General features: G+C 41.8%; 2 protein-coding genes across 2 annotated transcripts; one reads left to right on the plus strand and one right to left on the minus strand.

Annotated features, from left to right (window-relative positions):
* The first annotated feature begins 42 nt into the window (after positions 1-42).
* On the plus strand, positions 43-13,954 carry dok3 (docking protein 3). The gene is made up of 5 exons (XM_028009852.1): positions 43-295; positions 6,201-6,491; positions 6,773-6,863; positions 10,781-10,968; positions 12,052-13,954. Exons 1-5 carry the CDS (start codon positions 239-241, stop codon positions 12,901-12,903), a joined length of 1,479 nt encoding a protein of 492 aa, XP_027865653.1. The 5' UTR covers positions 43-238; the 3' UTR covers positions 12,904-13,954.
* Positions 13,798-17,891, minus strand: atoh1b (atonal bHLH transcription factor 1b). Its single transcript, XM_028009853.1, has one exon. The coding sequence runs from the start codon at positions 15,037-15,039 to the stop codon at positions 14,302-14,304; it is 738 nt and encodes a 245-aa protein (XP_027865654.1). The 5' UTR covers positions 15,040-17,891; the 3' UTR covers positions 13,798-14,301.
* Positions 17,892-18,821: the final 930 nt, after the last annotated feature.

The raw sequence follows: 18,821 nt of genomic DNA on the forward strand, positions 1-18,821 counted from the left end.
ATCAGCACACACAACTTGTGTGTCCTTTCTTTTGTAACAGGTTGCAGATGATTTGTAACTCCTCCTTTAGCCAGGGACACAGGTCGACGGCAGTATGACAGCAGTTCATGACGTCAAGGAAAAAGTCAGACTTGTGGTAGAGGAGGCCTAAATTTAACCTCATCACTTGTCACATTTTTTGCCACATCGCAACAACTGCTGTTAACGTGTGAACAGTTTTCACCCAAAGCGTACGAGCATGGAGGTCATTTTCAAAGAGGGGATGCTGCACCTTCAAGGGGCCAAGTTTGGAAAAGTAAGTTGAATCTTTTATCACGATATAGAATGAGAAATACACTGCCTGCTTTTTACTGCTCAGCTAAAATGTGTCAATTGAGTGTCCAGTTCTTATAAAAGGTAGGGAAAGTTTAAACGTACATAGTGCTGCTGCATAAGAACGCTTTCACAGTATTGGGATTTGTTGCAGTACCTTGTACGGCACAGCGTTCTACTTTTTAAGATTATTTAAAAAGTACTGTAGATGTCAATGGTGCTATCGGGTTATTAATCCTCTCAAATATAGATGTACTTCTACTCCAAATATTGCAAAGCTTTACAAACTAGATTACATTTGATTTACTACATGTCACTGGTGCAAGGCAGCAGAATTTTCTGTCACTCTTCTGCAGTAATAATTGTCTGATGTGAAAACTCGTGTTGAATTTCATTTACCTGTATGATTTTTTTCCATTAGGAGAATCTAGAGGTTAAGTGACTGATAAAATAATACTTGATATTTCTACAGAAGCAGAAATCAGCTTTGTAAGTTCCACTTCAGCTTACTCCATCGCAATAAATAGACGTGCAAAATGGAATTTTAAAATAACTGCAGCAGCCACATGAAAATAGTATGCCAAGTTCAGTAAATTATGAATTCAACACCCACGCACAGGATTGTGTATTTATTTACATGTCTGCAGTGCCAAGAAAAAAGACAGTTCCCCCTCCTTCTTACAAATTTGTTCTGTTTCTGCTTTTTGGCGAATGTGACGTGTCTTTATTCTCAGTTTGGCCAGCGGTGGTTTTCTCCTTGGAACTCTCGCACCTTTTTTGCAGAGCCTCTCATTAGTGTTAGTGAATCTTGAACGCTGGCCGTAACGGAGGAAAGTGAGAACTGTGATGCTTTCAATGTTATTTTGATTTATTATTTTTACCCCTCCAAGGGGTCTTTTTGTGGGCTCTAGTGTCCCTTATATGACAGTGGGCTGACAGGAAACGGGGAAGGAGAGGGGGGAAGACATGCTGCAAATGTCGTCGGGTCTGGGAGTCGAACCCGCGACGGCCGCGTCGAGGACTCAAGGCCTCCAAATACGGGTCGCGCTAACCACTACACCACCACGGCACGCCCTTCAATGTTATTTTGGTTGCTGTTGTGACCTCATGGATAAGTTGTTGATGTGGTCTTGAGATATTTTTTTGGCCACTCCTGGGGAGGTTCAGCAGTGTTTAGTGTTTTTTTCTTCTTCTTTTTCTTGATTTGTGGATGTCTCTCTTCATTGCTGGACTTCTGAAGCCTTTGAAGGACATGAGCTTGAAACCCTTTCCAAACTGATCTATAACAATAACTTTCTTATCTGTTTCTGAATTTCTTTCTACCATGAGGTGCATGAGGTGTTGCTTGTAGAGGTCTTTCACCTTACATCATGGTGTTAGAGAGGTGCTTTTTAAGCCACTTCTTGATTCTATGACTCTGCCGGGAATCAAGTCTCTGTTGCTACTGAAATTAAAACCAACATTCCAAAATAAATCATGGTAAATTCACAATTTAACAGGTGCAGTTACTTCAAGATCACATCAACAACTCATCCTGGAGGTCACAAAAGTACCCAAACGTCATCTAAAGCACTGCGGGCATCACATGCCTCAGTTAGCGTCAATGCTCATAACTCGGTAATAAGACGGAGAGTGGGAGAAATTGTATCTCTGGGAGGTTCCCAAATAGAAAACCAATGCTGGCCAAAAAGAGCTTAAAGGAAAATCTGACATTTGTCCAAAAACTCTCAATGATCCTCAATACTCTGGAGGGAAATTTTCTGTGGACTGATGAGGAGAAAAGGTAAAGGTAAAAGGAAGATATGTTTCCTGTTACATCTGTTGTAAAAACTAATGCAGCGTATAAGAAAAATAAATTATTCTCAGTCAAGTTGGCTGTTTTTTAAAAATTCTATTTAATAAATAAATCATAATTTGAAAATTTTGTTTGTTTTCTACCAAGGCCATTTTTGTCTGAAATTATAATTAGTTTCATGATTGGGACATACTTGCCTAAAGGAAGAATGAAACAAAATCCAAAAATGCTAGTACAAAAGAAACACGTGAGGCAAAGACTTTCTTTACAACAGTAATGCATTCTTCAATAATTCATACAAGCAAGTTTTACTTTAAAGGACATTTTTATGCACAAAGTCTATATCTGAAGCTTAAATAGTGAAGTTTTGAAATCCTTTTGAAATGTTATGGGATTTTTGCTCCAAAACATCACGTAAAATATTTTATGGAGCCTTAAAATGTTTATTTCATACAAACTTTAGATTTTTAAAGGTGTGGTGAACTCAAACTTGTCAGGAGCTTTTATTTTTCAGACAAAAATTTAAAATACTTGCACAGAAAACCAAGTCACGGGTGTGAAATAATAATAATTACAGTATCTTGAAATATAAAGTAACTGAAAAGTAAGAATGAAAATAATACTTAAAGCAATTCACAGAAATAAATTAAGTAACTTTAAAAAAAATCTCCCTGGATTTACAAGTTTCTCTAAAAAGCATTTTCTTTTAATCAGTAAAGCAATGAACCTTTTAACAGGGAAACAGTTATATTATTGTAAACTAGCAAATATGGATCTGCAAAAAGCTGGAGCAGAGATCGGCTTTTGTTGCAGCTAATGCTCCAACTTTTTTCTTGCATTTGTCATGCATTTGGTAGATTAAATTGTTACTTTTTAACAAATAAAAAAAAAAACATTTTATTGCATCAAATTACCATGAATAGTGCATTATTGTCACACTTGATGGCTCTGAGAACAATATTTGTGGCAAGTGTTGTTTGGAGCTACACTGTGTTTGTGGTTTTCACAGTGCAGTGCCCTGGTAAACCAGTGGAAAAAAAGATTTAGAACTTGGTGCATTGTGTGAGAACCTCTCACACTATAAAAGATGTAAGAATTATATATATATATATATATATATATATATATAAAGAGGTTTTTGGGGGTTTTTTTTTACCCTAACCAGATGGAACCAAATGAAGAAAACACTAATGTTCCAGCCATCCATTGTCTATGCCTGGTCAAACATCAAACATTACATTTTTTAACCATATCAGAGTGAAGAACATCTCCTCTGACTGCGTTGTGCAGCATTTGTTAAACGTTGGGGCTGTTTCGATGGTTCTTGGAAATTCAAAGATACACATGCAAGAGGAACTCTCCCGATTCTACCTTGTCATTGCCATGTTTCCCCCCCAAAGTGATCAGAGTGACTTGAAAGGGGAAGGGCCCACAGCAGCATCCGAAGCCTGCAGAGAAGTTGACCCAGTCATTTACACGTTCTTTGCATCCCAGCTCTTTGCAAATCATTCCCTTCTCGGTTTTGCACGTAAACTTAAATCTAAATCGGATCAATGCTTCTGGTTGGCCAACTTGTTTATTTTATGTCAGAGTTTAATTTACTTCTGTTAAAAGTTGTGATACTGAGTTCTTTTAAAGACCTGACTGACTGAACTTACTTTTGGTTGATTTAAAAGAGAAGAAAAAGACGAATATAGATTCAGGATAACTGAACAGATAACTTAGAAGACAAGCAGTGTATGTTTGTCTTACTACAATTCAAATGTGGGGTTTGTCAGATCAGTGTTTTGCTTTAAAAACATGGAACTTGCTGTTTCTTTGGGAGTAAGCAAAAATGTTCATTGCTTTGCAAAAACCTTAAGGTCTGAAAAGTAAAGGACTGTCACTATTAATTAAATCTAACCTGGTTATGGCGCCAAAAACAACTAAAAGCTTGTTAAAGTGGTCTGATAGATTAATCAGAGATTATTAGCAGAGAGGAAGTTTTTCTGGTATTGTTTTGCAAGGTTTAAATTTGGGTTTCCAGAAGTTGCAGTGAGTAAATAAAGTTCTGCCTTTTAAAAACTGATGCTTTTAGATAAACTTTCACACCTTCTTTTCTTGACCCCTACTATTAGGGTCACCTATGCTTTCTGCAGTGTGAGTCCTCACGACAACGTCAGAAATTTGGTATAACTTCATCCGACAGACTCAACCGTGAGAAGAACCGTGTTTTACAACACAGAATCCCAAATAAGACTTGTTCAGGAAATGTAAGGCGGAACAAACTATAATACAAAGAAAGGCTACAGATGTTTGAATTTGGTTCCTGGAATCGGTTTCAGGTTCTAGACCAGAGGTGTAAGTTGATGTTGATGATGGGTGGCGAAAAGAGAAGTGAGACTCTCTCTTCTGGTCTTCGCTGCTGAGTAACGGGAACAATACGTCACCTGTAGACTTTTGACTTTATTTTCCACTTCAGCTCTGTGGATACGATGAGGATGATCAAGCTGTGTTAGAACAAGAACAGGAGGTTTACCTATTAATCACGCTTCCTGTAAGAACAGTGCAAACACACCTTCTGTCACCTCACACACATCCAATCAGACACTCTGGGATTGAGCTCAGTCTTAAACAACAATTATGTAAAGTTTTGGAAAATGTTCATGTTATTCCTTTTTTAGTTTTTATAATTTCATCCATCTTTCTGTTAACGCTGACCGACTTCCCCAACATATTCCCACAGCATCATGCTGGACGGGGATGCACACGCAGTTTTAAACAGATACTGATACAATAAAAGTTTACACAGCCCTGCTGAAATCCTGTTTTCCAGACTTCAGAAAGAATTTTAAAATTTTTCACGTTTGATGTGACGTTGCGATCATACTAAATAAATTAGAATATTGATTCTGATGAGACTGTTTGTCAGATTATTTGAAAAATAACTTTAAAATAAGGCATTAAGCATAGCCTTTAATAAGTCCACATTTCTGAATTGAAAGTATTTTTAATGTTGGTCTGAAATTCTAATCATTAATGTCGTGTTTTCATTTGTTAGTGGAAAATCCTCATAACTATCAAAATTAAAAGCCTTAAAATCATCAATGTGCGCAATTAATCTCCGTAATGTATGGAGTTACTGAAATAAATAAACTTGTCAGTAATATTGTAATATGACAGTCAAATCTTTTAGAAGTGTGCACACATTCTTAAGCACATACTTTGCTGAAGCAATTTTTGATTTATTTCAGCTTTGACTTTTCCTGAGTTCACACATGTGAAAAATGGTGATGGCAGGGTCATGATCTGGGGCTCCCTCTCTTCTGATTGAACCTGGGTGAATTCATAAGTTTTAATTACTAGCTAGTTTAGACCCCGAACTTTCAGGTATCTCATGGAAATCTGAAAGTGAAGAGAGGCTTCATTTGTTGCATGACTGCGAGTCCAGGCAAACATTTAAATCAGCAACAATAGATGTTTTCAGCAAAAAAATAAAATAAAAAAGGATACAAGTTTTAGAATGGCGCCCCAGAGAACAGAACTAAATCCAGGAGCAAATACATGACATGACTTGATCACTGTGGACAAGAGATCTCCACACAATCTGAGAGATTTGGGAAACGTTTTCAGAAGAATGAGCAAAAAAAGTTCAGATGTGGAACGCTGAAATATTCCATGATGTACCTCACGTTAATGGTCTTAGTATTTTAAAGTTTAAAAATCAGAAATTTTAACAGGGCGGCATGGCCTTCTCAGTGCCATTTTTTGTTTGTTTTATTGGTAGGTAAGTAAGTAATTTAGACTAGACAAGCAAAGAAGTAATTAGAGTTTAAATGACAGCTCAATCTTTATTTTACCTCCTGGCGCCCCTTGTGGTGTGCCTCCACTCATGCAGCTAGAAGATGATGCAGTGTGTGAATGAATGAATGAATGAATGAATGAATGAATGAATGAATGAATGTAGTGTGAAGCGCTATGGAGTCCTCTGGACTTGATAAAGCACTCCACAAGTATAGACCATTTACCATTTTTTCAGTGGAGATGCTGGAGGCCGATTTCACTTTCAAAATCTGTCTCCGATAAAAAAACGTCTCCTTTCTTTTCTTGTCAGAGAACATGGCGGAAAATCTGGATGGTGCTTTTCAAACCCAGCTCCATGGGTGTGGGTCGGCTGGAGTTCCGCTCTATATCCGACAGCGAGCAGCTAAAGGCCAGTCGACAGAAAACACAAGAGAGAAAGGTTGTGCGCTTTAGCGACTGTCTGAGTGTCACCCCTGCTGCCAAGGAGTCGTGCCCGGCTCGCTGCACGGCCTTCTACCTGAACACCACACACCACACCTACACCTTCGCCTCCATGGAGAGCCAGGACTGGATCAGCGCCCTCTGCTGTCTTGCCTTCCAGGTATCACACTTCCCCTTGTTACGACCCCTGCAGCTGCCAGACTTTCACTTCATATCAGTGCTTTAATTTGGGAAAAATGCTCAGAAACCTTCCCCACAGCCAGACATGATAAGAACATGGGGAAGTTGAAACATTATCTGGAACTTCTGCCACTTCTCCAATTCTTGTGCTTGCACAAGCCATGTTCTTGCTTGCATCTTACCACTCTGAAGTCATAAAAAGCAGCGATAAGAGGGAGGCGTTTACTCTGTGTAATGTTTATTGTGCCATCGTGTTTGCAGAGGGATCCTGGAGACTCAGAGGAAGGGGATTTTGAGGAAGGGAATGGCCTTACCATGGCGGATAATGACCTTTACTCGTCTTGGAAAAGTGGTAATTCCCATCATTTGTAGCATTCATCCAGTAGGATGAGCGCAACACTGCGCTGTTTCTGCTAATTGATGATGTATTGCTATGAGAAACTACTGCTGAAAAGCTGGAAGATGTGCTTTATTCAGAAAATAAAAAGGTACAGCAAGGAGTAATTCATTTTTACTCAGGATAAAGAAGAAAGTCTAAAGTATCATCTTGCCTTTTATTTGAAATACTTTCGGGTACGAAATTTCCGCTCTTAATTTCTTAGTGTACATTCATAGTAACATAAAAAAAACGTATTTTTGGACCGAAGACCATATGAATCATCACAAAATAACAACTTAAACATTGCCAGGTTCTAAAATGATTCAGTGCTGCCCACAAATGAATAAAATAGAAAATTGTTTCCACAATGCTGTTGCACAGTGAAGAAAAACAGAGCCATCCATCCATCCATCCATCTTCCTCCGCTTATCCGAGGTCGGGTCGCGGGGGTAGCAGCTTCAGAAGGGAGGCCCAGACTTCCCTCTCCCCGGCCACTTCTTCCAGCTCTTCCGGGGGAATCCCGAGGCGTTCCCAGGCCAGCCGAGAGACATAGTCTCTCCAGCGTGTCCTGGGTCTTCCCCGGGGCCTCCTCCCGGTGGGACGTGCCCGGAACACCTCACCAGGGAGGCGTCCAGGAGGCATCCTGACCAGATGTCCGAGCCACCTCAACTGGCTCCTCTCGATGTGAAGGAGCAGCGGCTCTACTCTGAGTCCCTCCCGGATGACTGAGCTTCTCACCCTATCTCTAAGGGAGAGCCCAGCCACCCTACGGAGAAAACCCATTTCGGCCGCTTGTATCCGCGATCTCGTTCTTTCGGTCATGACCCAAAGCTCATGACCATAGATGAGGGTGGGAACGTAGATCGACCGGTAAATCGAGAGCTTCGCTTTTTGGCTCAGCTCTCTCTTCACCACGACGGACCGGTACAGCGCCCGCTTGACAGCAGACGCTGCGCCAATCCGCCTGTCGATCTCCCGCTCCCTTCTTCCCCCATTCGTGAACAAGATCCCGAGATACTTAAACTCCTCCACTTGGGGCAGGACACCCCCCCTGACCCGGAGAAGGCACTCTACCCTTTTCCGGCTCAAGACCATGGCCTCGGATTTGGAGGCACTGATCCCCATCCCGGCCGCTTCACACTCGGCTGCGAACCGATCCAGCGAGAGCTGCAGATCACGATCTGATGAAGCCAAAAGGACCACATCGTCTGCGAAAAGCAGAGATGAGATCCTAAGGCCACCAAATCGGATCCCCTCAACACCTTGGCTGCGCCTAGAAATTCTGTCCATGAAAGTGATGAACAGAATCGGTGACAAAGGGCAGCCCTGGCGGAGTCCAACTCTCACCGGAAACGAGCCCGACTTACTGCCGGCAATGCGGACCAGACTCTGACACCGGTCATACAGGGACCTGACAGCCCGTATCAAAGGGCCCGGTACCCCATACTCCCGGAGAACCCCCCACAGGGCTCCCCGAGGGACACGGTCGAACGCCTTCTCCAAGTCCACAAAACACATGTAGACTGGTTGGGCGAACTCCCATGCACCCTCCAGGACCCTGCTGAGGGTGTAGAGCTGGTCCAGTGTTCCACGACCAGGACGAAAACCACACTGCTCTTCCTGAATCCGAGGTTCGACTATCCGACGGACCCTCCTCTCCAGGACCCCTGAATAGACCTTGCCAGGAAGGCTTAAGAGTGTGACCCCTCTATAATTGGAGCACACCCTCCGGTCCCCCTTTTTGAACAGGGGGACCACCACCCCAGTCTACCAATCCAGGGGAACTGCCCCCGATGTCCATGCGATATTGCAGAGTCGCGTCAACCAACACAACCCTACAACATCCAGAGCCTTAAGGGACTCCGGGCGGATCTCATCCACCCCCGGGGCCTTGCCACCGAGGAGCTTTTTAACCACCTCGGCGACCTCGCCCCCAGAGATTGGAGAGCCCAACCCAGAGGGACCTGACAGCCCGTATCAAAGGGCCCGGTACCCTCGAACCCGTTGGTGCCATTGTGAAAAACAGAGCCAAAATACAAAAAACTGTGTTCAAAAAACTCACCACAGCCATACTGCTTCTGAACTTGCTCATCAGCAAATGTGGCCACTTGTGTGAAAGCGGGAGCTGCTGCCAGTGTGTTAGCACGATGCCAAGCAGACACCAGCGATGACGTTAGAGAGAGAATTGATGTAAACATGGTTATTAGGTCATTTTTGAAGAGAAAGACTATTATATTCAAGATTGTTGTCAGAGAATGCTCAGAGAAAAGACTAAAAACAAACAAAAAACAACAACACCTGTGACTCTGATGACCTTATCTTGCATGTTAATTGTTAAAGGTCATGACAATAAGAATTAGAAAAAACTGACTTCTTTGAAAGTTTCTTTTTCTTCCAGGAGGAAGCATGACTTAAAAAACTGCATCTGATCGAACAATAGCTTTTGATCGGATGAGAACGTTTTGTGATGTTTGGCCACAATACCCTACACTACACTATATTCAACCAGTAACCAATCACAATATCAGCACAACCAGCTCATACTAACCAATGATGAAGAGGGCGTGTGGGGTCATCTTGGTCAGAGTCGCCAAAATGACCACAAGCATTTTGTAACCCAAAGCTTACAAGAGTGAAATTAAACCCTTTCTGTCTGAACACTAAGGCTTGTTTCAAATGCTATTATGTAACAGGACAGAAATCCTAAATGCATCAACAAATCTGCAGCAGAGTACGCCCAAAAGAAAAGCATAAAGGCATTGCAGTGGCCTACTTAAGGTCAAGGGCTCAAACTAATTGAAAACCCAATGAACTGAAGTAGCTGTACAGAAGAGTTGGCCGAAATCCATCCCCAGTGACATGAGTGACTGATAAAATTGCACAGGAAACAACTATTTCAAGTTACTGTTACCAAAGATACTGAATCACGGGGTGGAGCTTTTCATGCAGACCTTTTTTTCCCCCCCATTACCTTTCTCTTAGTTTCATAAACTATGACTCCTTCGAAACTGCTGACTGTTTTTTCCACACCTCAAACCAGACAATTTCTTGTTATGTCCGAAAACGTACATGTGAATTTAAAGAGAATGTGTTTTCTTCTAGAAAGGAAATAACGAAAGAAGATGGTGGTTTCCCTCCCAATTTGCATATATGCTAAAAACATCCCAAGAAGTTGAACTGAGCAACAAGAAGTGCAACACCTCTCATCGTAAACACGGCTACAAATGTCAAACACCTTCCCCTTTATCTTTAGTCTGCTCCACAAACTGTTTACACCCAAGTAATATCATCATCAAAATCATAAACCAGATTATTTTCGTTTAACATTAGAAACTTTTCAGTAATCTCTCTTTTGAAAGATTGAACTCTTGCTTAGATAAACAGGTATATATATTTTTTTTACAAACAATAGAAGGTCTAGCTCTTACCAAGTCGTCACTGTAATGTAGTATAAATACCTTGATGGTTAGTGTCAAATTCGTTATCACTTACTAAACAAATGTAAAACGACCAGACGGTATGTCGCAACACAATAAATTGTAAGCATCTGCTGAAACTCGCGTTATTCGTCAGAAGCAGCTAAGTGTGCTCATTTGTTCAGGCGTTAAAGCTCGAATGCTTTGGCATCAGCAAGTTCCGGCTTATAAAAATGCATTTCCTTTCATTTCCGAGCGGATTACATTCCCAAGACACCCGCGTAGCTCGAACGCATGGAGAGATTAGCAGAGTGCAAGTAATTTCGAATCAGACTGTCTGAAAATGTGGTGAGCGCTTGTTTCCTTTGATGACACTCCGCTTCTCAAGAGCTGCTATAGAAAAGTTTTTTTTTTGGATTTGCTCGGTCCTGACGTGTGAACATCTCCCTGCTGGGTTTGTTTTCTGACGTGTAGAGCCGACACTTCCTCCTGACCAGTACAAAGTGAAGGTTCTGGGCACGGATGCGGCTAAGAGGTGCAAACTGGCCGGGGAGTATGTGGTGTTCACAGACAGTGAGGCCTTGGAGCTCCTCGACGTCAACACAGGTGGAGTCGTCTACAGCTGGCCGTACAGACTCCTGCGCAAGTTTGGACAAGTGGAGGTAAAGTTGTAGTGAACCTCATTAATTCATCTTAGTGCCTAAAGAGAAATTTTGTCATAGATTATCGCACAACGACTCATTTATATGAGTTGCATGCTCAGTGAAGTCTTTGTGAACATACAATGTCCTACAAAATTATTCATGCACTTTTTTTTTGACGTGGCACATCAATATATCTTACTGTGATTTTGTGTGATGGAGCAACACCAAGTACAGCATATGGCATGGCTTTACTTTAAAATAATAATCTGAAGGTGTAGCATGCACTTCAGGTCAATAGCAGCCTTGTCAGGTCATTATTGTGTATAAGAATGCCTTATTAGTAGCTTACCTAGTTAAATAAAGGTTGGATGAAACACATTTGCATACTCCCCTTTCTCTCAATCAATACTGTTTAATCGCAATTATACCTGCAAATCTTTTGGGGTATGTTTCTGCTAGCTTTGCACAAAAATAACTCAAGCGCGTATAATTTAGATGGAGAACATCTCACTGTTCAAGTCAGTTGGTCTAGACTTTGACTGGGCCTTTTTATCGCACCAGTATAGTCTTCTAAGACAAGAACTTGTTAAAAGGTTTGAGGCAAACAATAAATTTTCTATAGTGGCTGCATTTGTGGCTCACTAATGTTGTCTTGCAAACCACCGATGTCTTTACAGAAGAGCTTGAATTAAACTGAAGCACAGCTGGACTCTGTTTTATTTTATTTTTACTTTTTTGTTTTCGTTGTATTTTATGCTGACCAATTCAATTCAAAATTCAAGAATAATTTATTCACCCCTAAGGGAAATTGGAATTAGAAGACTGGGGAGGGGGAAAATGCAATCAGAGTAAATGGGGCTGTTTACAAATGCAGGTCACACTTTTTTAGATTTTTTTTTATTTAAAAATGTTATATTACACTTTGTAGTTATTAGCTGCTTTGTGTCGACCACATAAAATCCCAACACCAAACAGTGATGATTGTGGTTGTAACGTGACACGACGTTACTGCTTCCAAGATGTATGGATAATTTCACATGGCTCAGTATCCGCCAAAATATGCTAAATATGAATTGTGCGCTGGTTTGATTGTGATTGCAGGGGGGCTTCTGCATCGAAGCAGGCCGTCGCTGTGATTCGGGAGAGGGAGTGTTCACCTTCCTGACCCGTGACGGTCCCCAGATCTACCAGACTTTAGCGAGGCAGTGTTCGCTGCAGAAGAAACAGGATGCCCAGCCCTCCGGTATCAAGAAAAGGCCATCATTTGACGCGTCCTCCGTTGCCCTTCCAACAACGGTCGGCCAGAACGATGCTCCTCCAATCTACAGTCTTGTTCGGGTTCGTCATGACAAGGAGGACAGTTCTGTCAGCCAATACGCTACGATTAATCTCCTCCCCTCCGAGGAGAGTATGAAGCATCTGTGTCTTATCCAGCCTTATCTCTCCGGCAGCAAAGAGGAGGTGGGAGAGGAAAGCAAAGAGGAGGAGGAGGAGGAGAACCAGGAGGAAGAGGAAATCGAGGGCGAGGATGATCGGTGTCATTCCCTTGAAGCTGTAGATGAGGATAGCGACACAAACGACAGCATTTATTACAACTTGAGGAAGACCACGCCTCCACTGATGAGAAAAACTGAGATTGGTGAATTTCAGTGCGTGTACAGTGAGACCAAAAGCTACTCCTCCTCCAACCTCTGTTATTCGAATGAGCCCTCTACCCTCACCCTCACCAATGCAGATCACTTTGCCTCAGCACGACCACAAAGCCTGCATCTCCCCCTTGCAGATGCCTACGAATGTGCAGGGTACAGCGCACAGGCAGCGGACAACACGATCGACCCGGAGGAGGCCATCAGCTCCACCGTCCCATCTGAGCCCCCCGGCAGTTTCAAACAGAGGCTGGCAGAAATCATTTCTAAGGATCTGGCGAAGTTCCAGCCTCCTCTTCCCTATTGAGCAGGAAGCCCCACGTTTTACAGTAGGCTGTTAGCTCACAGACTGACTGGGAAAAACCTTTTCAAACATGATGAACTGTCACGCACCATAATTAGGCTTCTGGTGCTTGCAGATGTTTGTATGCTTTTCTGCTTTGAAAATGGATCTGGAAAAGTGGACCCCCCACTTTTTTGGGGGGTGAGTGGGATTTGCAATAGCAAAATGTGAAATGTGATAATCAGTTTTGTTCTTTGCAGCTGCTTGGACATTGAAGAAGCGTTGTACCTTTTACAGCCACTTTGGTTGACCAGGCGAAGCAGAAAACAGTTGTTTAAAAATGAAACCTCTAGCTGATACAGTGCTGAGCTCGCTAATATTTTGTCACATTACAAACCAGAAACTTCAGTGTAATTTATTGGGATATGACCAACACGAAGGACCTCGAAATTGTGAAACAAAAGGAAAAGGTTGCCTGGTTTTCTACATTTTTTCTAAATGAAAACGATAGAGGTTTGTCATGGATTTGAGTTTAGCTCTCTTTACACTCCAGCCCGCCGAGTGCCACCGGCCTGCAAGTTTAGATGCAACCCTGCTCCAACAAACCCAAATCAAATGGCATGTCAGCAAGTTTTAGAAAAGTTTGGTCATTATCTCCTAATTTGATTGAGGTGTGCTAGAGTGGCACAGACGTTGCAGGTCGGTGGCAGCCAAGGACAAGAGTCGCAGACCTCTAAAAATGATTTAACACAATTGATCATTGCTGCTGTACTGTCATGTTCTTCTTTGTGTTGGTCTGACAAAAAGGCCCAGTAAAAATAGATTTAGGTTTGTGGTTATAATGTGGTATCATTTGTGAAACCTTATAATATTCATGAATATCATTGCAATGTAGTGTATTTACTCAAACCTAATGACTTGTGCACCAGAAAGGGTCATTGTCTTCTTATTAGCCATGGAATGTATATTTATAAATCAATTATTTTGCAGCATAATTAATAATTGTGCTTTGGTATAAATTGTGCACATATCACTGGAAGTGATACATAAATAAATTAAAATGCACACCCATTAATTAATTATATCTTTATTGTACCAAAAACAAAACATCCCTCATACAATACAGATTAGCTATTCTTAAATAGAAAAATACTTGTTTTATTTCAAAATAAAAGCTAGGATCCAACCACTGACTCTGGAAAAAGTTATTGTTCAGGACCTTAAAGTGCAGATGTAGGCCTCTTTTAGTTCATCAAGAGGAAACCAAGTCAGGATCTCTGAGAAATGAATGAGTTCTCTTCACTTTTGAAATCCAGCAGTGCAACATCTGATCTATTAGAGACGGCCATGGAGTAAACAGCAGCTCTGCCTCACTGCCATGTGAACATCTGGGAACCAAGTTAGAAATAAACTGCTTCTCTGTCACTGTCTCCCAGTCTGACTGTCCTCCGTGTCGCTGAAATTCGAGGATTCGCCATCACTGCTGCTGGAGGACGCCTCTGACGTGTTGGACTCTATCACAGATGAAGGTCCGAGTATGATCAGGTGGTTGATGGATTGGTCTCTCTGCTGCTGTTGCTGTTCCTCTCCAGTCAGCAGCATGGCTGGCTGCGCAGCCGCGTCTGGCCGGATCGAGTGAATCAAGTTCCTCCTGGAGGTCTTCTCTGACCCCGAGCGAGGGCCTCTGGACTCCTGCTGAACCACGCCGGCCAGCAGCTCAGACAGCTCAGTGATGTAAATCTGCGCCATCTGTAGGGTGTCGTACTTGGATAACTTTTTCTCGTTTTCCAGCGATGGAATGACGCTCCGCAGTTCGTCAAAGGCTTTGTTCAGACCGTGCATCCGCCTGCGCTCCCTGGCGTTGGCTGCGACGCGCCGGTGTCTCTGAGGCCCCAAGCCGCTCCCCTTGTCTCCATCGGATGCCCTCGCGTGGCCTGCCTCTGCGGACGCGCACTCGTGGAGTCTACCCACTGACCCGAGTTTCTCCAGTGAAATCCCAGCCTCTGCGGCGTCGTGCGCTTCCCTTCGCGAAAAGCCACGGACCGAATTTGAGGAAATCCACGTTTTGGAGCTGAGGTGGGCCAGATTTTTCTGTTGTAGCAGGGAGAAGTCCTCGGGGTACTCTGGCCAGCCCGGAAGCTCTGCTTTTGCGGTCATCATCAGTGACAGCCTGCGCTCATGCACTGCAGTGGAATTGCGCACGGGATTCTCCGCGTCTTTGGAGAGGTTTGCTCGGCGCCGCCAATTTATAGAGCCTCCCCTCAGTCACCTTGCTGTCACTCCCTGCCCAGTGACAGCCCTGCTGTCTCAGGAGAGAGCAGCCTCTGACCCTGTCAAAGAACAATCAGACAAAGCTTGACTTTTTCTCTCCTATTGTGCTTTGTAACTCAATCACGACCTTGTTGTTGTCCTTACACATGAGGGGAGCTGGAGTATTAATCATTCAGGAGCGTGGATGGCACTGGAGGTCTAGAAAGTTTGGATAAAGGAAGAAATGGGTGTAACGTCTCTCTTACTGGAATGACAGTAAACTTTGCAAACACAATCTTAATGGATAAATGCAGATCATATTACAAGTGTGCTTGCCAAGACTTGACGTTATGCACAGCGACTTTTGAGCTTGAACTGAAACCAGATCTACATTTAAATACACTGATGAAACAAGCTGTTATAATTCAACCAGTACATTTGGTCTAGCAGTTTATTTTGATGGAGCTTAATCAACATCCTGCGTAGAAATCTTGCAAGATTAATGGCTAATATGTTCTAAAATAAGTATGTTAAACTCTAACCAACTTTAAAATCTGCTTTGTCAACAGAGTTGCATTATAACAAATTGTTACATCGTGCTTATATTTTTGCACTGATGTCTCAAGAGATTTCTGATATGAACATATCTCCAGTGTTTATGCCCTTACTTCAGGTCACGAATAATTGAACGGGAGAATCTAAAGCCTCTAACTCTATTGTAATGTCTCCAGAAGATTCACCAGAGAAAGAGCGAGTCAAATCAAATTTCTCCAGTTTGACTTGTATTGTAAAATAGTAAATATCGTTTCATTGTTCAGCCTGTCAAGAAATCTATTCTGTCAAGATGGCATGAAAATATTTTCCCTGACGACAGCTAAAGATGTTTAAGAAGCTCAACTTGCTGATAAGTTTGACTTTATCATTAGCAGTGCTGCTAAACTACCTTAAGCTGGACCCAAACTCAAATTTTTAGTGCAGCAGAGAAATGTTTTCAATCACAAATCTTGTGGCAAAATTTTTCAAACGTTCTATTTATAATGCAAGCCACACAATCATCCCAGCTTTTCATTTCTACTGCTGGTAACAACACACAATGACTGAGAATTAAGTACATTTCATCTTCTGTTAAATTCTTAAACCTTCTTTGAGGATTTAGGATCAAAATAAAGTGCTAAAGTTGGTATAATTCAACCATTAATCAAGATTACATTTACGATATAAAATCCTTGATAAAAGTGTAAACCCATTTAATGACTAATGGTTGATACCACCCAAAAAAATCATTTTTACAGTGGTCAAAATAATCTTATTGAATAGACAGAAGATACGCTACACATTAAATGTTGGTGTGTAGTGAACAGCAATCCTTTTTGGATTAACCACGGACCATCATCAGCCATGGTAAAGTGAATTTGAGTATTTTACTGAACATAAAACTAACTATTGGCTCAGATCTCTGTGAGAGGGAAAGGCAGATCTGGAAAATAAATGCATGCTCAAACAAACAGTAAAAAAAAAAAGGCCAATCTTTCCCTGATTATTTGCAGAAGAATAATAAAACGAACAGGTGGGAGACAAGGCTGAGACACACCTGGCTACACAGCGAAACCATGATAACTGATAAGTTGTCTCAAGGCGATTTATGAATCATTTAAGAGCAGGATGAAAACATTCATAAAAGAGGTAGTTACACCATTAAATAACCAGGTTCCTGTTATAGCTGTTGTTGCCAAAATGAAGATGTTGTTTTCATGTGAAGGATGATTGATTAGGCTACAAATTTCAGTTTTAGTAACTTGGCTCCTGCCCTGTGCCTATCAGCTGGTGTCCCCTGGCACCCCTCACAAGCCACGCACCTCTGGTGGACACAGTGTCACCCACATCTCCCATATGCTGCCCACGGCGCTCCGAAGCTAATCACTCATTAGGGCGTCAATTACTGCAGAGGAGCAGCTTCGGCACCAGCGCAGACCTGTCCCGCTGGGAGATCTTGAGATCATGTAGACCGGCGATGGTGACTTGGACACACTTTATATTCAGCCCTTTTCACCCCCCAACCCCTGTTGAAGTGTGTGGAGTTGGTGTTTGGGTAGTTCTGTGTGAGAGAGACAGTCGGGGTCGGGCAGTGTTAGTGAAAATCACCGTGACCTGCCTCGCCGCCAGCAGTTTAATGAGCCCTGGTCTTAGTTGAATAAATCGGCACGTTCTTCTCCCGGGGAGTCCATTCAGGTTTTTTTTTTGTATTATTTGGGGGCCTGCATGAATATTTCATTCCTTCGGCATCACGGCCAGCACAACAGCCTGTAACCCTGCATGCAGGCTTTAAAAATGCGGCTACACTTCCCATCTGGTGCAGGGCGGGAGCGGAGGAGTGGCAGCGCAGGCCGAGGAGGTGTGAGGAACATTGCTGAGGTCAACTTCTACTGACCCTCTGAATCGCCCAGTGGCTCCTGCTGGGGGCCTTTACTTTACACTGAGATGTGGTAGATAGTATGGACTCCATGTTAACTCACTTCAGGTTAGGCACAGGCTTCACAACTAAAAGGTATTAGAAGACAGGACATTCTATGGGCAGTAACTATACATAAATACATTATAGATTTCAATATATAAATAGATTATATTATTAATCTATTTAAAAAATATATCTTGGCCCAAGTTTATTTCCAGTTACACTGAAATATATTAATGTCTTTAGTAAAATTATAAAATAACCAAAAGCTATGCCAGCAGAAACAATGTGGTATGCAGCAAAAATAATAAATAAATAAATAAATATGATTTTTAAAATAATGTAAAGTTTTAACAAGATTATTTTATTTATTTTAAATCTGAATGTTGTCATCTCAATAAAATATCTCTTAAATTTTACTCAGCCAAGCAAGCAAATAAAAAAAATAAATATTATGACTAAGAGATAAATATATTTAATATTAGATATTCTTGCTTATAAGCCAAAATTATGTTTTACAATTGTAGAAATATGTAAAGTTAAAATATAAGTTATCTATTACTTTATGTCCTTAAATTTCTTTTCAGTCCGATTAAATAAAATTTATGCATAAACATTATATAAATAAAACAATAGAAGTTGAATCTGATGACTGATGTCACCAACACAAACAGTTTTGATGGAAACTCCAAATAGCCTCAAACAAATAACTTCCAACATTATTATTTTCATTAGTAATCATTTTTCCTCAGATTTTTTCCGACTCTCTGCTGTCAGAGTTAACATGGTTAGTCGAGCTGGTTGGACAAATTTCCCTGAGAAAATTTCACAACATCCGTTTACAGCCAATGGGCTGCACACAACTTGTCACAGGCCTGGCAACCAGAGAGCTGCAGATGACTGCCTCTGGCCCACGATGTTAGTGATGGAACCTGGCGTCAGTCCAGGTGCTTTGTTTCCTGAGCCTTAACCATTATTCAAACCTTAATCAGCCAAGAGCAGCAGCACCCACTTGTGTCGACACAATGTCCCCATGGCTGTTGTTCAGCTAACCACCTGAGCTGCTGGATTTAGCATAGGTGGCTTGGACTTGAACCCAAAAGAATTAAAAACGTCTGATCAATAGCAGCAAAATATAGAACTAAAAAATGTTTAGAATTTTTTTCTTTGTTTTCCACCATTTTGAGATTCGTGCATTTTATTTAACAAAAGGTCTGAAATACTTAACCCTTTCATGCAT

Source organism: Xiphophorus couchianus, chromosome 23 (genome assembly GCF_001444195.1).
Source record: "Xiphophorus couchianus chromosome 23, X_couchianus-1.0, whole genome shotgun sequence".
Lineage (NCBI taxonomy): Eukaryota > Metazoa > Chordata > Actinopteri > Cyprinodontiformes > Poeciliidae > Xiphophorus > Xiphophorus couchianus.

Bases quoted from the DNA above. Each gene is read 5' to 3' on its own strand.
- dok3 (XM_028009852.1), top strand. From the start codon at position 239: ATGGAGGTCATTTTCAAAGAGGGGATGCTGCACCTTCAAGGGGCCAAG. The intron at 6,492-6,772 runs GTATCACACTTC...TCGTGTTTGCAG, and splicing joins TCTGCTGTCTTGCCTTCCAG to AGGGATCCTGGAGACTCAGA. The intron at 6,864-10,780 runs GTAATTCCCATC...TCTGACGTGTAG, and splicing joins TTACTCGTCTTGGAAAAGTG to AGCCGACACTTCCTCCTGAC.
- atoh1b (XM_028009853.1), bottom strand. From the start codon at position 15,039: ATGATGACCGCAAAAGCAGAGCTTCCGGGCTGGCCAGAGTACCCCGAG.